The 18,234-nt window shown below is 43.1% G+C and overlaps 7 protein-coding genes across 7 annotated transcripts; 3 read left to right on the top strand and 4 right to left on the bottom strand.

Moving 5' to 3' along the window:
* Positions 1-1,244: 1,244 nt before the first annotated feature.
* On the bottom strand, positions 1,245-2,157 carry EAE97_002746 (uncharacterized protein; the record flags this gene model as incomplete). Its single annotated transcript, XM_038873258.1, has 5 exons — positions 1,245-1,295; positions 1,349-1,526; positions 1,592-1,844; positions 1,912-1,959; positions 2,112-2,157. 5 exons carry the CDS (start codon positions 2,155-2,157, stop codon positions 1,245-1,247), a joined length of 576 nt encoding a protein of 191 aa, XP_038736464.1.
* An 889-nt stretch (positions 2,158-3,046) lies between these two features.
* Positions 3,047-6,014, top strand: EAE97_002745 (uncharacterized protein; the record flags this gene model as incomplete). The annotated part of the gene is made up of 7 exons (XM_038873257.1): positions 3,047-3,351; positions 3,379-3,664; positions 3,722-4,003; positions 4,055-4,457; positions 4,516-4,703; positions 4,755-5,261; positions 5,323-6,014. 7 exons carry the CDS (start codon positions 3,047-3,049, stop codon positions 5,761-5,763), a joined length of 2,412 nt encoding a protein of 803 aa, XP_038736463.1. The 3' UTR covers positions 5,764-6,014.
* Positions 6,015-6,464: 450 nt separating this feature from the next.
* Positions 6,465-7,368, bottom strand: EAE97_002744 (uncharacterized protein; the record flags this gene model as incomplete). Its single annotated transcript, XM_038873256.1, has 3 exons — positions 6,465-6,617; positions 6,675-7,010; positions 7,255-7,368. 3 exons carry the CDS (start codon positions 7,366-7,368, stop codon positions 6,465-6,467), a joined length of 603 nt encoding a protein of 200 aa, XP_038736462.1.
* A 372-nt stretch (positions 7,369-7,740) lies between these two features.
* On the top strand, positions 7,741-9,214 carry EAE97_002743 (uncharacterized protein; the record flags this gene model as incomplete). The annotated part of the gene is made up of 4 exons (XM_038873255.1): positions 7,741-7,791; positions 7,852-7,921; positions 7,973-8,474; positions 8,677-9,214. 4 exons carry the CDS (start codon positions 7,741-7,743, stop codon positions 9,212-9,214), a joined length of 1,161 nt encoding a protein of 386 aa, XP_038736461.1.
* Positions 9,215-10,774: 1,560 nt separating this feature from the next.
* EAE97_002742 (uncharacterized protein) lies at positions 10,775-12,217 on the top strand (the record flags this gene model as incomplete). The annotated part of the gene is made up of 1 exon (XM_038873254.1): positions 10,775-12,217. One exon carries the CDS (start codon positions 10,775-10,777, stop codon positions 12,215-12,217), a length of 1,443 nt encoding a protein of 480 aa, XP_038736460.1.
* A 746-nt stretch (positions 12,218-12,963) lies between these two features.
* On the bottom strand, positions 12,964-14,805 carry EAE97_002741 (uncharacterized protein; the record flags this gene model as incomplete). The annotated part of the gene is made up of 2 exons (XM_038873253.1): positions 12,964-13,068; positions 13,120-14,805. The coding sequence occupies 2 exons, from the start codon at positions 14,803-14,805 to the stop codon at positions 12,964-12,966; spliced, it is 1,791 nt and encodes a 596-aa protein (XP_038736459.1).
* Positions 14,806-15,189: 384 nt separating this feature from the next.
* EAE97_002740 (uncharacterized protein) lies at positions 15,190-18,142 on the bottom strand. The gene is made up of 4 exons (XM_038873252.1): positions 17,276-18,142; positions 16,805-17,226; positions 16,577-16,660; positions 15,190-16,526 (listed from the first exon to the last, which is right to left on the bottom strand). Exons 1-4 carry the CDS (start codon positions 17,402-17,404, stop codon positions 15,518-15,520), a joined length of 1,644 nt encoding a protein of 547 aa, XP_038736458.1. The 5' UTR covers positions 17,405-18,142; the 3' UTR covers positions 15,190-15,517.
* Between the last annotated feature and the right edge of the window lie 92 nt (positions 18,143-18,234).

Raw genomic sequence — 18,234 nt, 5'->3', positions numbered from 1 at the left:
TGGTGATTTTACTACTTATCTGTACTACTGAATAGTGTAGTGATAATGCACAACCTCGGGAGTGTAGTATATTATGCGTCTATCACTAATGAGATAATAAGTAAGGCGGTTGGTTTCACGATGATGATTGACCTCACCTCATCAAACGGTTAAGCATAAAAGTGTTCATAGGAACCCGAACCATGAAGTCAGAGAAAGGAGCAAGAAAGGTTAAAGAATACAGATTGTATGACATTCGAGTCTAATTCATCAACACCCTTTAAAATAATTCAAACGGTAGAAGCATAAAGAATGAATTGATCAAATAAGTTTATTGGTATCTCTCATTCTTTGAATCATGTAATCCGGCAACTTTTGCCCCTACTTTGCACCCACTAAACCTTCATACACTCCTTCAAATATATACCGCTCAGCCTAAGATATGCATTTTACCTCATCGAAATGTCCACACGATCCTTGAAATTTCCTCCACACAAATCTGTAGAAAACATAAATAGTGAAATCGTGCCTCCTCATCCATGAAGAACAAAGAGTGTGTATTGATATAGGGATCAAGACTGACCGAATAGAGTAGGAGAAATACTTCTATAAAGTCTACTTTTGAGATCCCGATTGTATGATGGAAAACGGAGGCGGGAAAGGAAACGGCGAGAGGTACATGGGCATGTCAAAAGTATGAAACAGAAATAACAGAAATGGCCGTAGTATAGGGAACTGAAAAGACATGGACTGGCAAAAGGGGATAGAGTGGATGAAAACGAGACGAGGAATGAATGTGGAGAGGATAGCTGGGAGTGCTATGAAGGGTGATATAGCCGATAATCCTATTGAATTGGTAGGATTGGTCGAGTTTAGTAGTGGTGGTGCCTCTGTATGGGGATGGAAGTGAACTGAAAAATTACTAGGCCTGTAAATTGCACTGTCAGATATTCCATCATTTGCAAAAAATCAGACCTGAAACATTATGCCATGATATTCGAAAGGGTCCATAATTGGTTCATTGATTCCTCAAAAGCTCTCCCCAAATCGTTGCACTGGCACGCCCTTCTACCAAATTGTCCATCATTACAATCCAGGTCACCGTGGTATCGATCGTTTCAAAGTTTGGAACCGCAGGTAGTTGTTTGGTTGCGCAAGATATTCATTCCGAGCACCTTGCTACACAATATGCAAAGTAACCCATTTAATGCTCCCAATACATATCATGAATGTAAGAAAAGGTGACCACCACAAATGCCTTCCATTTATTCCTCAACAATGTTACCCTTCTCTGAGACATACAAACCGTCCAAAAACTATTAGGTTGTTAGTATAAAGAATGCTAACGGATAAGAATTTTTGTGCCCACCTTTCGGATATCCTTGTTTCGTACTCTGCAGATTTGTTGGATATCGGCGGCGCATTGGGAAACATCCTCAAGGGAGTTACCAGACAATTGAAGCTCATCCTTGACGTTCTTCGATGGCTCGACAGCAACACCTTCTCTCATTTGAACCTTACGGACGATCTTCTCGCCGATGAAGTTTCTATTCCCAAATAATCAGCATTTCCTTCTTCCAGCCAGAATCTCTTTCTTTGTGGACCATCATACCTGATCTCAACAACTGGGATATCCTCTGGTCCCTTCTCAACGTTGACGTTAATTGGGAAATGTGCGTAGACATATCTCATCTTGTATTTGAAACCCTTGGTAACACCGATGATCAAGTTGTTGATGAGAGTACGGACGGTTCGGAGAGTAGCGACGTTCTTGCGGGCTCCGTGGTGAAGCTCGATCTTGATGACATCCTTCTTTGGCTGGGAGAAGTTGACTGCCAAATGGCTAAGATCCTTGTGGAGTTTGCCTATTTCGAATGTATTAGATTTGCGATCTGGTTGACTGTCGATTGGTGTGTAGGAATTGTAAATTACCTCTTGGTCCCTCAACGGTAACTTGACGGGATTTGATGGCGACCTTGACTATTCAATTAAATCGATCAGCATTCGTTCCTCATCTGCAAAAAGATTCCATCCAGTGTTCCTCAATGCGCTTCACCAATTCCCTCGAGCTTGAATTCAATCTTCTCCTCTGCCGATTTCAACGATCCAAAAATAAGAAACACCGTACTTACCACCCTCTGGGATGGTCAGAGTCTCTTCGGAATGAATGTACTTCATCTTGGCCGATTTGTCGAATGTCGTAAATGGCGAAAAGGTGTAATTTACTGGCCGTCGTCTAGGTAAGAAGTTCAAGATCGCGGAAAATCAAAATTGTTGTGGGAGACGCTAAAATTTCGCTAACGAAGGACCGAAAATGGCAAGAACTTTTCTAGATCACGTGAACAGGAAAATTACACTCCAGATCGAGCTTTACTGCTTCACTCCATGCAAGGACTTTACATTAACGATGGAAAACATTAAAACACTAATAAGGATCAACTAGAAACGAGAAAGGTTCGTTGGGTGAATTCTAACTAGGACATTACTGTCAGGACCACAGCAAAAAAGTCATTTCTATAGATCTCAGTTGCATCTCTCACGACTATTCTCCTGGACCAAACTTGGATATCATCGACTGCTGGACTCATAGTATGAGTTAAGGACTACTAGAAAATCTTATCATCAACCTACAAGCTCCAATTGAAGGCAATTGAAGGCACTCGAAGCTTGTGATCGGTACCCTCATTCTATACTATTCTGGTCTATGAATGAGCGACCAAGGGTATTGTCATGATATGATTCTTGTCCAACCAAATATCTTGCACCTGTTTGACGAGAGTATCATTTCTTCCAGGCGGATCACAGAATATCTCGGCAAGAATCGCAACAACCATTCTTGTACACCCGCGGAGCATACCTACACACTTATTCAATCAAATACCTCTGTTGTTTTCCTACATCCTTGAAACTCACTCATTAGGGCCGTCTCACGTGTGGTCCGTGTGAGTATAAAATATCTACCTATCATAATTGCTGCCAATGATCTCTCCATACAAAAGTTGAGTAAATTCTTCGTAGCATGCATATCGTATAAGAAACCTATACTTAGAGAAAACACCACTTGAGAATGTCCAAATGTTTTCCGGGGCGCTTGAAACATGCATATTCATTGGCTCATTGTTTCACCCCACGTCAGCCTCATCGCCCTTGCCTTCCCCGCCATTTCAACACCAGATCTTTTTCTCAACATCTTCTGATACCATCTTCATTCCATAAAATACAACAATTCCAACGAAAATTCTCTACAATGAATGCTCAGGAACTCAAACACTTTCTTGCGGATTCCCCCCCTAGCGTCGTTCAGCTTGAGATTAAAAAGCATTTTGAGGCGCTTTCTGATAAAGAAAAAAGATATGCTCATTATATTAGCAGGTATGTTTGAATTTCGGGGATTGGAAGAGCTTCAACCGCGCGCAAATTCATTATGGATACAAAGTTTATCTGGATGCTTGGCGTTAGCTCGAAGTATGTGAATCGGTTGCAAGAACGTCGGTTGACATTACACGACAGAGCATCCGTTCATGGCACACGTATCACTTTAAGACAAGTTTCACCAGAGTCCGAAGACATCTACGATTTTATCGTTGAACTTCACAAGTCTTTTGATGGTAACTGGAGTTCCGCTCAAAAGAAAGCTGGGATTAGTGATGGAGATTTGAAATTCTTCCTCGAGTATTGTGGTCAAGTGAGTACAATAAGACAAATAGGACGAGATTCAGAATACAGATCTAATCTTCCATAGTTTCTTGGTAATTGCGGAAATTACAAGTATTTTGGAGATTCCAAGATCATCCCAAGATGTGACGAGAAGGTCTTTGAAGCTTTGGCTGCGCTTTCTCCAAAAGCAAAGCAACATTATGAAGCAACCAAAGGGGCTATCTTCCCAACTCAAGATCCTGGATTGATGCATCTTGGATTTCCTGATGATGGACATTTGACCAATTATTATCCCGATTCAACCAGCATCACCAAATCTGATATCATTGCAGTGGGTGATTTCTTGGAGCAAAAAGGGTTACTTGTGGTAAGTAAACCGCATTTGTTGGCCTGTTTATATTGTTGACCCATCAAATAGGAAAACACAAGATTGAGAAAGTCTCCCGAAGGATCATTCGAAGTTTTGCTTGCTTCAGCCGTCACAAGTGTACCACCTGAAGGTAGCGATATTGGAAAGGAAACCGATTTCACCATCGAGGAAGGCCCACTAAAGGGCAGTAAGCTGAAGATTGCTTTTGGTGATCATTCAAAAGAGTTGGCTCTGATTGCCGAGAATTGCAAGAAAGCCGCCGAGAATGCAGCAAATAATACACAGAAGAACATGTATGAAGCTTATGCTAAATCATTTGAAACTGGTTCATCGCAAGTCTTCAAGGATTCGCAAAGATATTGGATCAGAGATAAGGGGCCTTCGGTTGAATCTAACATTGGATTCATCGAGACTTTGAGAGATCCTCAGGGCGTGAGAGCTGAATTCCAGGGTATGTCTTTCATGTTTTCGAGTTTCGAGACAATAAAACTGACGAATTATTTGATTAGGATTTGCGGCTATGGTAAACGCTGAACGTACTCGTGCCTTTGGCGGTCTTGTCAATGCCGCTGAAAGCCTCATTCCCAAATTGCCTTGGGGAACAGAATTTGAAAAAGATAAATTCTTGAGCCCAGATTTTACAAGTCTTGAAGTTTTGACGTTTGCTGGAGCTGGAATTCCAGCAGGTATTAACATCGTAAGGAACCTTTAATTGTATAGAACCTTTCAGCACTGAACAATATTACAGCCCAACTACGACGATATCAGACAAACCGAAGGGTTCAAAAATGTCTCATTAGGCAACGTGTTATCCGCTAAAGCACCCAACGAGAAAATCCCATTTATCAGAGATGAAGATCTCGAAGTGTTTTCCAAGTATCGTGATGCAGCCTTCGAGGTACAGGTGGGAGTCCACGAGCTTCTTGGTCATGGAACCGGGAAATTACTTCAAGAAACCAAACCGGGCGTCTATAATTTCGACATCAATAATCCTCCTGTCAATCCTCTTACTGGAAAGCCAATCACTACATGGTATAAGCCTGGACAAACATGGGGATCTGTATTTGGAAGTGTAGCCTCGAGTTATGAAGAGTGTAGAGCCGAGGCTATCGCCATGGCCCTCAGTTGTGATTTCGAGGTTTTAAAGATCTTCGGCTACGGTGATGGAACACCTGATATGAACAATGAAGCTGGCGATGTTTTGTATGCAGCCTGGTTATCTATGGCTAGGATGGGTGTTTGCTCTTTAGAAATCGTATGTATCCTCCCTTGAAATCTTCTCGCAAGAGGAACAACCTAGTACTAACTTTATCCAGTGGGACCCTCGCTCCACCAAATGGGGCCAAGCACATTCTCAAGCTCGCTTCTCCATCCTCCAATGTTTCCTCTCGGCTCCTGAATCTTTCTGCACCATCACCCATTCCACTCCCGATCTCTCAGATCTAACAATCAATCTCAAGCGTCACCTCATTCCTACAGTCGGTCGTCAAGCTGTAGAATCCTACCTTCAAAAATTACACATCTATAAATCTATTGCGGATGTAGAAACAGGTGTCAAGGTATACAACGATATGTGTTACGTAGAGCCAGAATATTGGGGACAGAAAGTTAGAGATCAGGTGTTGAAGTGTAAGCAACCAAGAAAGGTTTTTGTGCAGGCAAATACGGTATTAGGAGAGGATGGGAAGGTGGAGTTGAAGGAATATGAGGCGAGTTGCGAGGGAATGATTAGGAGTTTTGCGGAGAGAGACGTTTAAATTTGTGGGGTCGAAGTAGTGGGAGGCATGGAGAAAGGAGAGATGAACCGGGAATGAGGCATGGAACGATCTTGATGCACGGGTTTTGCGCATATTCAGTGAGACCACCATTGTGCTTTTGATAGTGCCGGTGGAAGACTATACCTACAGCACCCCAGCTTCGGGGATCTTTTGAATTCCAAAAGTATCAGTGCTAGCGCGTAGAGTTTCATCACATAAATATAAAATTAAATTGGGTATGACCAAAGATAGCGCTGTGTGTAGTTTTCGGTATAACGAGTAGAAAACGTGGCTTGGCCATACTTATCTTTACCCACCCTTTACTAATTCCACAGAATGGATTGGATTGCACTCGAGCATTGCACCCCGCAACTTTCACATGGACACATGTTGACTGGCTGATGTCGTCACAAATTCTCATCCTTTAAAACGCATGTCTACCACACTCCCATCCATACTCTTCACCTGCCAAAGATCATCCTAAAATCACATATCTCACAATCATCCGCGTAAAAAAAGATATCATTGCTTTGTGGTTTTCTTCATCATTGCAAATCAGATTACATAGCGCCCTTCACAATGAGACGACCCATGCCCATTCAGAGGTCAAGATGCAAGAAGCGACTCGTCAAATCGACTGTAGAATTTTCCCACATCCGCGCCCAAATGTACCCATTCCCCCCAATCTCCACAACACATATTTAAAATACCATTGCGTGTGGCTTATCACCCTTGCGAAGGCTGAAAGAGCTACCGAGGTAGCTGGCGAGTTCTGGGGTCTTTTTGAGGCTGGAAAGGATGGCCTTATCGATGGTCTTTTGGTCTGCTGCGCGGCTGGAGGATGGTTGCTTCTTCTGTTTTGATTTGTTAAATCCATGTAATTGTGACATATATCCAGCATAAGATCTTACCTCTGGCTTCTCGCCTTGCTTGAAGAAAGCCTCTTCTGATGCCTTCTTCTCTGACTTCTCTCTAGCAAAGTACTTTGGGTTTGAGAGCTCCTCAATCTTTGCTGAGTCGATACCCTCCAAATCAACCTTGGTAGAGGTGGCGATAACGTAACGGGCGTTGACTCTGCGGATCGGGACACCGTTGACCTTGAATGGGCCGGTAACGAGGAGAACACCTTGGTCGAGTGCCTTCAAGAGAACGACACGCTTGCCACGGAAACGACCGGCGAGGAGGATCAGGACTTTTCCGGGTTCGAGGGATGGTCTAACTTTAGATGGTCTGATGGACTTGCGGACCTGGAGAATTGATTGTTAGTGATGAGGTTCTTTCAACCATAAAACAATGCCTAAAAATGCGATGCAGTGATGTAATGTAATGGCGATCTGGTTGATATCAAAATCAAATATATGTCTGCCGATTGCAATTGTGACCGCAAAGTCCCATATATTTCAATCCCGCGCCTCGTTATTTTCCAAATTTGACGATATTCCAGCCAACGCTCTGCCATCTCTTTCAAAAAAAGGGTCCTCTTGTATTTACCTTTCTTGGAGCGGAGACATCCTCTGCCGGGTAGTACTTTTGTGCCTTCTCGTTGGAAACGACCCGGGTCGATTTTCCGAAGGTCTTCTTCTGGGTAGCTTCTGTTGCCGACATCTTGAAGAAGGAACCGTTGGTGGGTAGTTGTCGTAAATTTTGTCGCTGGTCGTTGGCGTAAAAGTCGAGATGTTCTTCCAATACAGAAATTCAAGCAGGGCTAAAACCTGCGGCACTACACTTGGAATTTCAATTCGCTTAATGATTTGTGTATCATGTGATTGTGTGATTATCTAAGTTTGGAGAAATTATGCCCTTTATACAAGGCCAACATATCAATAAACTTTTTAGCGTCATAATTGGTAGACCCACCCGGACACTTTCATTGCGAAGCTCCGGCCGCCTAGAGTGAAGCTTCCCATACTTCATTACGCATTAAAGCTATCCTGTTCAACAAGATACCTGTCCAAACAGCTTATCAAAATCAACAAGATGTCCATTTCACCAATTATTACTTTCAAGGCGGGGAAGTGTGAAATCGATGTAAGTTTATTCATATCTTTCTGCATTAAAATGCCAAACTAACATCTCTACTTCTACCAGACATCAAGTACACCTCACAAAGTTAAGCCTGAAGCAACTCCAGGTTATATCTACCTTTGGTCCGAAGATGGTAGGTCATCTAGATATCCCTGGACATAGAATTTGACTAACTGCTATGAAGATTTAATTCATTTTCAATGGCGAGAAAGAAGCAAACGTATGGATGATGAGGATAACATGGATTTACTTTTACCACCAACCGACGCCATTTTCCAACCTTACGATTCCAACCAAACCACTGAACCAACCGCAAAAACCAATGGCCGCATATTCGTTCTTAAATTTTCATCCTCTTCCCAAAGATATCTTTTCTGGATGCAATCAAAACCCCAAGCGCGAAATGGAGATGCAAGTTGGTTTAGTCCCAGGGACTTGAAGATTGGACAAATTGTGAATTCATTGTTACAAGGAGATGAAGTCGACGTCGAACAGGAAATCGCACAAGTCAGAGGAGATGATGGAGGAAATGACGACCAGGACGAAACGATGGAGGACGTCGAAGGTCATGGTGATTCGTCCGAACATCAAGGTGGAAGTGGAGGTGCTGGTGCTGGTGCAACCGGTGGAGATGTTAGGGAAGAAGGAGCTAGCTCAAGGGAGGCCGGAGCTGATGGTGGAAGAGCGTAGGTTATTCTCATCCAATTTTTGCAAAGTATCCAAGCATTTACACACGAGGCGTTTGGTTGGTACATTGGAAGATTCAACAATAATCACACCGTATTGTTCTTGTACTTCTAGACAGCTATGTTGCGCATGAATTCTAAAATTTACGAAAACCATCTGTTTTAGCCTACAAAAAGAACCTTGCGCTGACTATGTGAGTAGTGCTGGTTCAGGGCCATCAGATGCTGCCTCAGTTGTTCAAAACTTTCTCAATTCATTAAAGGGTCCTGGGGGAGCTGGTATGCAACAACAATCCCAAACTCAAATGTACACTACTTTACCGGATCTTTTACCAAATACGGTAACCATTCCATCGATCGACGCTGCAACCCCAGCCCAAGTGGATAATCTCCTCAGCTATCTTCCACCAACCATCCTACAACTTGCACAAGAATCCGCATCTTCCCTCGAAGGAACGGCTGATGCAACTCCTGCGACTGCAAACGCTGCTATGGAGGCTTTGAGCTTGGACCAAAAGAAGTCGGTATTGAAGAGAGTAGTTAGGAGTCCACAATTCCATCAGAGCTTGGGAAGTCTGACTATGGCAATTCGAGACGGTGGCTTGCCTAGTATTGCAGATGCATTAGGAGTTGAGCTAAAGAATAATGGTTTAATTAAGGGAGGAAGTGTTCCATTAGGAGGTGGCGAGGCAGTTGAGGCATTTGTCGAGGGTGTTAAGAAGTCGGTAGAGAAGAAATGAGCTACTTGAGCGTAGATGTCTTTGCCTTGGAGAGGTTTGTAAGATACGAGGGATAGATGGGATGATGAGGTGGCCTAGAAGAAGATACCAATTCATGATTTGTTACGACCAAAAGAACAATTTGTATGAGTGAGTATTGTTGTTTGAGAAGATGCCAGGTCAAAGTTGAAGATGACGCTTTTGATAGCTGGTGAAGGAATGGCATTGATAATGGTTTGGAGCTGGTCAAACACCATCATACTGATGATTCAAGTGGATGTGTTTTATTTGTCTTCTGTCATACTGCTCTTCTCATTTTTTTAGACACCACTGCTCACAAACACTGTTATTTCTACTTCTAACAATAGTTTTTTCTCTCCTTCTCTGAACGCTTTAATAGCAATATTCTCCACTCATTAACACCAAGACTTTTGATCATTGTCCTTTTGAATTCCGAGTGTAGCCAGAAAAGCATTCTCACATCTATTCCAGTACTTACTGTTCTCATGAAGTTGTCTAGATCAGGGTATCTTTAATATTCTTCAAACTACTATCATCTTCACCTGTCTACTATGACTATTCTCTTCAACATTTCCATTCGGTATGTTATTCATGAAGCTACCAGATCATGCAGATATCTGGTGCTACCAGTTGCTGTTTTGTAAATGGCCCTAGTGCTTTTATATAGTCATGAAAATCTTCTATGTGCCAGTTTTGGAGTCTTAGATCCAGACGTTCCTTGTTCTCTGTCTCATTAATGGCTGTGATGGTTCAATGTTGGTATATGGAAGCTGCAATTTACACATACTGTCGCATCTCGTGGGAACTGGCTGAGTTTTGATGTAAATTTCATACAATACTGATTCTATCTTCTACTATCCTAACTATATACCTTCTATTCTGTCGTTGAAGGACTGTCTACAGACAGCTCATGTGTCTCCTAGTCTTTCTTACTTGACTTTGACAAAATTTTAACAACCTATCAAACTGTTTAACAATCATACTTATGTCTCTATATTATTCCATAGCAGTCATTTGTTCAATTATCAGAGGTCAGCCATGCTATCCATTTCTCCCACCAGATTCGACGAATAGATACTCTTATTGTTATCAGAGATTCAACTTCAACGATCTGAAAGAACTCACCTTTTTCATTGAGAGCTAGATGTTTGAAATTTCTCATTTTCAAATGGATGAATGGTAGTCGCAAAGTTCTTCCATCTCCTATAAAGATTCAGGCATTCACTGTACCTTGCTTTATTATCCATCCACCACCATCATCTAGAGAAGCTTCGAGTGAAGTTTTATGATAGTGAATTTGAAATCCATACAGGTCGGTATCTTCCACTTCGGAGGGCAGAACAAGTCTTTTATTAGCTTAGCGTCTCAAAGATTGTTCTCAACTTTTCTTTGATTTCCCACAACCAATATTTAAGTATTTGAAGTTCGAGATCAATTTTTTCCGATCTACAATCCAACCAAATACCATTAAATTTACAACAACCTTTTTTTACCATCACATTGTGGCACACTGTATCCTACAATCTTTTGAATCAAATCAATCATCCTCAACTTTTAGTCATGTCAGGCTCGGGTGATTCTCCTCCAATCAATCACCAAGGCATGCCTCAAGGTTTGGGAATTACTTCTAATCAAACCAGTGGTCGTGCTACGCCTATGGATTCCCTTGGTGGTACAAATACAGGCTCTAGAGTCAACAATACTAGAATTCAAGCAAGTCAACAGATGCAGCAACAAGATGGCGCCAACAATCCTAATTTCGGACCAGGAAATACCCTGACGCAACAGCAGATAGGAATCAATATGCTGCACCAACATCGAATCGCACAACAGCAAGCTCAAACTTTACAAAGTCAGTATCATCAAATGGAGCAGGATCGAGCACAGCAACAATTACAACAGCAGCGGTATGCGGCACAGCAACAAATGCAGCGAAATCAAGCACAGCAGCAACGACTACAACAGCAGCATGCTGGCCAGTCGCAAGCATTTCAACCAGCACACATGCTGTCAGAAGATATCGCCAGCTCGAGCCCGACTGCGATGAGACTAAACGGTGGACAAATAGAACCTGCATTCCGACAACTTTTCACCATGCCCCCCACACATTTCAGCATGAAGAATGGAAGGCCAAATACCTTTGCTCCTACCGCCTCAACTAACGCACAACTTCGAGTACCTGTTCAACAACCAGAGCAGAAAGAGGAGGAGGAGGAGGAGGCCGGTTATGAATCCACTCGTCTCAGTCTCAGCATCGATTCCCCCCTGACTATCACTGGTGATGACAACATAGTCACTTTCCACCCTGCCCCACAAGTCCAAAAAATCACAGATGCAATCCTCCAATCTCTAAAGGCCGCGTCTGAAGGATCACGCGGTATTCCAATGGGCGATGCTGATGGTCAACCCAGGGGAATCAGAGTTGAAATTAGCGCTGCTGTGACGGTCAATGGAAAGCATAATATTCTAGGAGAAGAAGCTGTTAAGATCTGGGGACAAAAAGTCAAAGGTGACGCACTGGCGGCACAAACACAGGCACAGAGAATGTTGGCACAGGCTCATGTCCAATCTCAAGCTGCTGCGCATGCTCAAGCACAAGGACAAGGACAAGGACCGAGGAGTGAAACAGCAAGTATGGAGGCAGCTGTGCATAGAAACGCTCAGGAAGCTTTTGCACAAGCCCGCCAACAAGCACTTATTACCCAGAGACAGATACAGAATGAGACATTGGCGCAGAAAAAGGAAGTTCCAAGCCCACATGAATCATTCCAGATGAGTGGAGATGGAAATGAGAGTGCACGAGGTCAAGCTCCCGCACAGTGGGGTCTGCCGTTACAAGATCCTACCCAGCAGCAACAACCAAAAGCACAAGAAGGAAGAGCACAACCACAAATGGGTATTTTCCCTGCTGGTCCTTCCAAAGATTTTGGCAAGAGAGCTAGAGAATCCAGCGTTAGTAGACACGACGAAGAGGCCAATAAGAAAACGAAGATGGATATGTAGATATCTGATGGATGGAAAGGATATGTATGGATGAACTCGTGCCAAATTCAGTAGATGGGGAGTTCGAGATACTCGCGAGCTTTCTGTTTCGATTTTACTACAATATGCAGAAATATTGATGGTGTGGCGTGGTGGTTGGATATGGGGATTGTTGATTTTGATTTGGGCTTTTTCTGCGAGGGTTAGGTTATCAATTGTAATGGCAGGATGGGAGTTGAAAGTTTGCTTTTATTAGAATGCTCTCTCTGGCTCCTCGCTCCGGGTTCATCAGGGGTTGGTCCTTATCTCATGTTACCACAAAAAGGTACCAATGTGATTAATGAAAACTGCAACCATAGCAAGAGGTGTATATGGTGGTTCTCTTCGAGATAGTATACTACTCTCTAAAAATGTTGTCAAGAATGTTTAATAAAGATACTGCAAGACATTCATTCACAACATCCGTCCAATATAAACTTTCATACACATATTCTTGATCAAACTTCATTAATTGGCCTGAGCTCTCTATTGTACAAAAGTTTCTTCTCGAAAAGTCATTGCTCTATGAAACCGACTTTTCCATCCTTAATCAAACACTTGTCAATGTGCACACCAGAAGTAAATCATTTGTGATCCATATTACCACATCGCTGCGTGATATAAAGCCCCCTGTCTCAGACTCCTAGCAAAAAAAGCTTCCCAAAATTCATGAAAATCAAAGTAGAAATTTCTCATATGGCGATTGACAGAATACACTGGAAATATTTTTATCTGTAATCACTTGAGCGGATGTCTTGTCTATGAAGATCCTTGGCCCATCGAGGTAGCTTGCGGTCTTTCTCGAATAGGAAGCCACAATTATTACAAAGAGTCTGAGAAGTGTTAGTAGCAACTATCATAGTCAAGACATAAGGATGACTCACTCTTGGTCCGAACGGCCCATCCCTCACACACCAAACCGATGTTCCCCAGACTTTACAATGTGAGCATCTCCAACTGTTTCGCTCAAATTCGGTAAGACTACCACCTCCACCATACCCAGTAATGCCGCCAGTATCAGGAGTTCCTCTTCCACCGGGTGTTCCAGATCTCCCCAACGGACTAAGACTTCTGAAGCGTCTCTTCTTCTTACTTCTCTCACCACGACCCATGCGTTCTTCCGCAGGTGGTTCATCAAAATATCCTCTGTTCTCACCTGGTGTTGGAAGGCCACCAGCCATCCCCGAATTTGAAGAGAATCTAGCAGTCTCTCTTCTCATCCGCCTAATTTGTCTTTCTCTATCACCCTCTCGCTTCTCGATCTCTTCCTTTGACAAGATCTCAACCTTGGGTTCCCACTCATCTGCTAGGTGCTCATTATCATATCTCCATCCGGCATCCTTACCATGCACAGCATCATTGGGTATTTCTCCCCCATAAGCGCCAACCAAACCACCACTTTCACATGCCTCCTTTTTTAATCTCAAAACTGCTTCATAAATCGCATGTGTCATGGCCGGGACCCATTCCCCAGGTAAACCAAGATCTGCGCAGGTTTGTTTTGAGAATATTTCAGCTGTTCCTGGAGGGTGTAGTAATGACCATTCAAATTTGTCTGTGTAGAGATGATTGGAGAGATTGATATTCAAATTAATGATGCACCGGTACATATCATCGGGGTTATATTCATCAGATTCTGGAGGTATTGAGGTTGCAGTGGCAGTTATATCTTGCGACTGCGAAGTGGGAGCCTTAGCAGGAGTCGAATAGCCATTAGATTGAGCAATGACATTTCGCATAGGTGTCGCATTTCCACTGGCTGCAGGTGTACTTGAAGCATCTCGAGACGACGGCCCTTGTTTGATGGTGGTCACAGTGCCGTTCGCCGTTGCAGTCTGTTGCGAATGAAAGAGTGGATGTAGAGCCACACCCGCGTATTCTTCAAGCTGTGTACGGATTTGCTTACTGATTTCGGCTGCCATTTGTCCTCTGTTTGGTAAGTCCAGATCTTGTACCATCGTTTGCGCAAATTGATCGGTGGTTGTCAATGTCTCGTGTAAATTCCACAGAAATACGTCCTTCAGGCGATATGGGACTGTCGTCTCTTGTGGTTTGTATGCCGGTAGGGAAGTATCAATCGAAGGATAAGATACTTGAATGTTTACAGGTACGGGTAAAGGCGCAGGGGGTGTGAAGGACGGGATATCAAGGTCGATTCGAATCGGGATTAACGTTAAAGGTAATGCGATTTGTGCATAATTTTGCATGTCGGTTTTTCCTGGCCGTTGCTTGCCCATCCAATCTCTCCAAATACCTTGAATTTCTACTGGCGCAGTAGCTTCTTTGCCAACCTTTTCTGCGGGGTCTTGTTTTGCCTGTCCAGTATCTTCCCTTCGTAAACTCCGTAAGCCTGTAGGCCTTCTTTTGTTTTCATCATCATCATCCTCCTCGAATTCATATCCATCCTCTGCGTAATTTATTGCTGTGGTTCCTCTTTTCGTTGTTCTGCCGAGTGGTGTCGCGACGGCTGCTGTTGGCTGTATGACTGGGGTAAGCAACGAATTGGCATATGTGCGCAATCGCGGAGCATAACTCGAGATGAAAGATTGAGGGGGATTGCGAGCCGTCATATTGATGTGGGATTCTCGAATATAGGAAGTACTAATTCAATCAATCGTTCCTTGGACCTTGCGAAAGTACGAATTTTGAAAACAGCTCAAAAGCGTCTCAAGACAGACTGTTCATTTAGGCGATCATAACCATAGGAATTGCGCAGTCTCGAAGTATTGTATGGTATTTTCGACAGATCGTTGACTACGTAGTATATTCAAAACGCGTCGCGAGAATATCCCATTGTCGGTTTAGAACCACAAGCACTTTGGATCTAAAGTCTTAGAGATGCGGCTAGTCCTAACTCGGTTAGCGTCCAAGCTCACACGAATTCTCCTCGTCCATGTTTTTTTCTCGGTTCTGATTGTCATTTGAGTGTTATGTTATGAAAAACATTACCTTAATATTTTATACATCATGATTCTTTGAGAAGGCAGCACCTGCACACCATTCGTTTATCCTAATATTTGAAGAGCTATGATTTACCATAAACTCGGTGGTGTTGCGTTTTGAAGGTTATACAAGCACCAGTGGAAGCGTACAGCTTTTGATCATGACCAATACCATAAGGAAATCAAGCATTTCATTGAGATTGTTAGGCATATGGAAATTGTTTATGACCGTTTTTGTAGTCAACTCAACTTATTTACTTTATTGCTAATTGTCGTCCTTACCAAATCACTGAATCCATTAATACCTCACTTCACCCCCTCATTCGACCAAATTTTAAAGTCAAACATTCATCATCCTCACTCGACAAGGATAATGGGCACTAGGGTGTGCTGCAGCTTCTTCAATCTGATATGCTCTCTCTCCTCTAAAAGTTTGCGGGCCTTTCTTCTTATGAGACCTATCCCATTCTTCATATGCATCTTCAAACACAAATTCTCGTACAGTGCAGGCCAACAAAACTCTCAACTCCGTCATGACTAGTCCCTGGGCAATGCAGTTTCTTGGGCCGTATTCAAACGGTCTCCATGCACCTTTCACAGGGTATAGCTCATGACCTGGGTCTACCAGCCATCGTTCTGGAAGAAACTCTTCAGGTCTAACCCAGTACTTCGGTGCGCGGTGCATGCCTACATGGTCAATGAAGCAGACTGCGCCATTAGTAGGACATGCAGTGCCCTGATCATCATAAAGAGTCACACCTGGATATCCTTGTCGGGAACTTGACGCGGCAGGAAAAAGCCGAAGCGTTTCCTTGATGACAGCTGTTATGTAAGGCAAATCATTTGCGAGATGTGGTTTGTTTTTCAAAAGCTCGCTTGCTCCATCGATCTGTTTTCCAAAGACAAGATCAAGTTCTTCTTTGACTTTTTGCATCGCCTCCATATTTTTCGAGAGTAAATGGTAGATATAGCAGATTGTACTACTGAGTGAGTCGTGGCCCGAGAAAACAAACAAGCGTATCTGCCTGATCGCGAATGCTTTGAAATCAGCATCTAATTTCTCAGGCTTAACATCGGTGTCGGGAGCAATTTCTGCTTGCAAGATGAGATCGATAATAGCTTTGCTACGTGAATCCTTGGAGTCGGCTTTGTATTCCGCATATCTTCTATCTAGCTCTGCACTAATATATGCATCCATCTTTCTTCCGTTAGACCATTCCATATACCATCGTGCTACATTTATGCGGCTGAATGGGTCGATAGCGGCAGCAGGCTCATGCCAGCGAATTTGGCTGATCATAGAGTCTGCAAGAACATTGTAGCCGCGTTGAGCATGAAACTCGGTGTTCCTAATCAGTTTAGCCTCGCTTGGTAATGGGATGAGGAGAAAGAGACGCACATGATTGTCTTGCCAATCAAATCCATAGTGAAGCGCAGAGTCGTGGTATCCAGATAGAACATATCGCCCTTTTCGGCGTGCTCTCTATCATAATATCAAATAATTAGCAATATAGAACCAGGAAAAGGTTGAAAGACGAAATTGCACCAGAGATTACAAAGCATTTAGCGAGCCAAACAAACAGAGGCAGATATCGGATGACGATGAAGAAAGGAATCAATGATATACCTTAAAATATCCTTATAAACTTCAATCTGCTTAACCATTCCCGGGACCAGCTTCTGGAAATGTTCATTGTTGAACGCCTTGTTAAATACAGCACGCCACGGTCTCCACGATTCTTCGGGCATATCGAAAAGACAGGGGCCTCCTGCAATTGGCTTGAAAAAGCGTGGCAAAAGGTCAACTTTGCGCGCGGCAATTAGAGTGTTCGTCTGCGTTACAGAGATGGCAGTCGTGGGAGAGTGGATGCACATGAAGAGTCCAGTCATGGGCCAGAGATCCATATAATATACGCCTGTAGACTCAAAATGGTCGCGGTAGATCTCGCCGAACATATATTGGTAGTGAGCATCTTTTGGAAGGCGCCTGGACATCTTCCCAAGCAAGAGAAGGTGTCCAAATAGTAAGGAATGTCCAGGTGCTACGGGCTGCAAATGTTGTTAGCTGGCGTTCAGAAAGAAAGATTAAAAAACTGACACAGCCTTGCTTCTGAAGCTTTACCATGAGCATCCGCGCTGCATAGAGTCGTGTGAAGAAATAGCCCAGCAAAGTTACCACTACGGCCGAGACAGCCGTAAAGATTGGCTTGGTCTGGAAAACATTCATGATGGCGTGAGTAGTTAAGTTATTGAAGATTGACTGTTTGTTTGTTGTTTGTAAAGATTTGATTCTAATTGTCAAGATATCAAATGATGGTACGTTAAACCGAGAATTCACTACCGCCTAAACGCCACATGATACAACGCACAAGTAGTGAGATTGGTAGATTTCCAAGCTTGAAAAGGCTTTAAAGGGGCGCAGCAATGTAAAGTGAGAGGCCGAGTGAGGTTGTTGGTGTTGTGGATAGGTATTTTATTCTTAACAACGATGGCGAGATATCATTCACCACTTGCTACAAATTGCAGCAATTCAAGATTGGATCACCTACGGAGGTAGGCAAAATACACATCCAATTTCGATATGCATGGAAACCTATTGGAAAGCAACAGTTTCCAGGCATTTGTTTGTCATGGAGGGGTTAGTCTATCCGGGCATTATTAGGTGACCCTAGAGGCCCGTGTCCTATAAATTCGCCTATCAGCATCGATCGACAGGGGGCGCGACGTCCATCTATTTGACTACTAGAGTCCAATCACTATTATCAGTATTATTATCGTCGTGATTATGAGATATATGTTTCTACCAATTACCAAAGCTGAACGAACATTCACCTCGTATCAGCTTTCAATTTTGAACTTTTCGACGAATCATTTTAGCTCTTATTAAACCTAAGCTCTTTAAAGTAATAGCAGTTACTTCCATTAGTGCAACCCTAAGTAACTCGGTGAGGCTTAGCGCCGGTACCTAATAGTCGGCTATTACTTATTTAAAGGCTAAGCTGGTCATTCTTAATTAACTTTATATCAATAATCCCGGTCCGTGCCGCCCCCCTGATT

Source organism: Botrytis byssoidea (assembly GCF_014898295.1).
Source record: "Botrytis byssoidea strain MUCL 94 chromosome Unknown BBYS_004, whole genome shotgun sequence".
NCBI classification, from domain to species: domain Eukaryota; kingdom Fungi; phylum Ascomycota; class Leotiomycetes; order Helotiales; family Sclerotiniaceae; genus Botrytis; species Botrytis byssoidea.
This window is presented reverse-complemented; position numbering and strand designations above follow the sequence as displayed.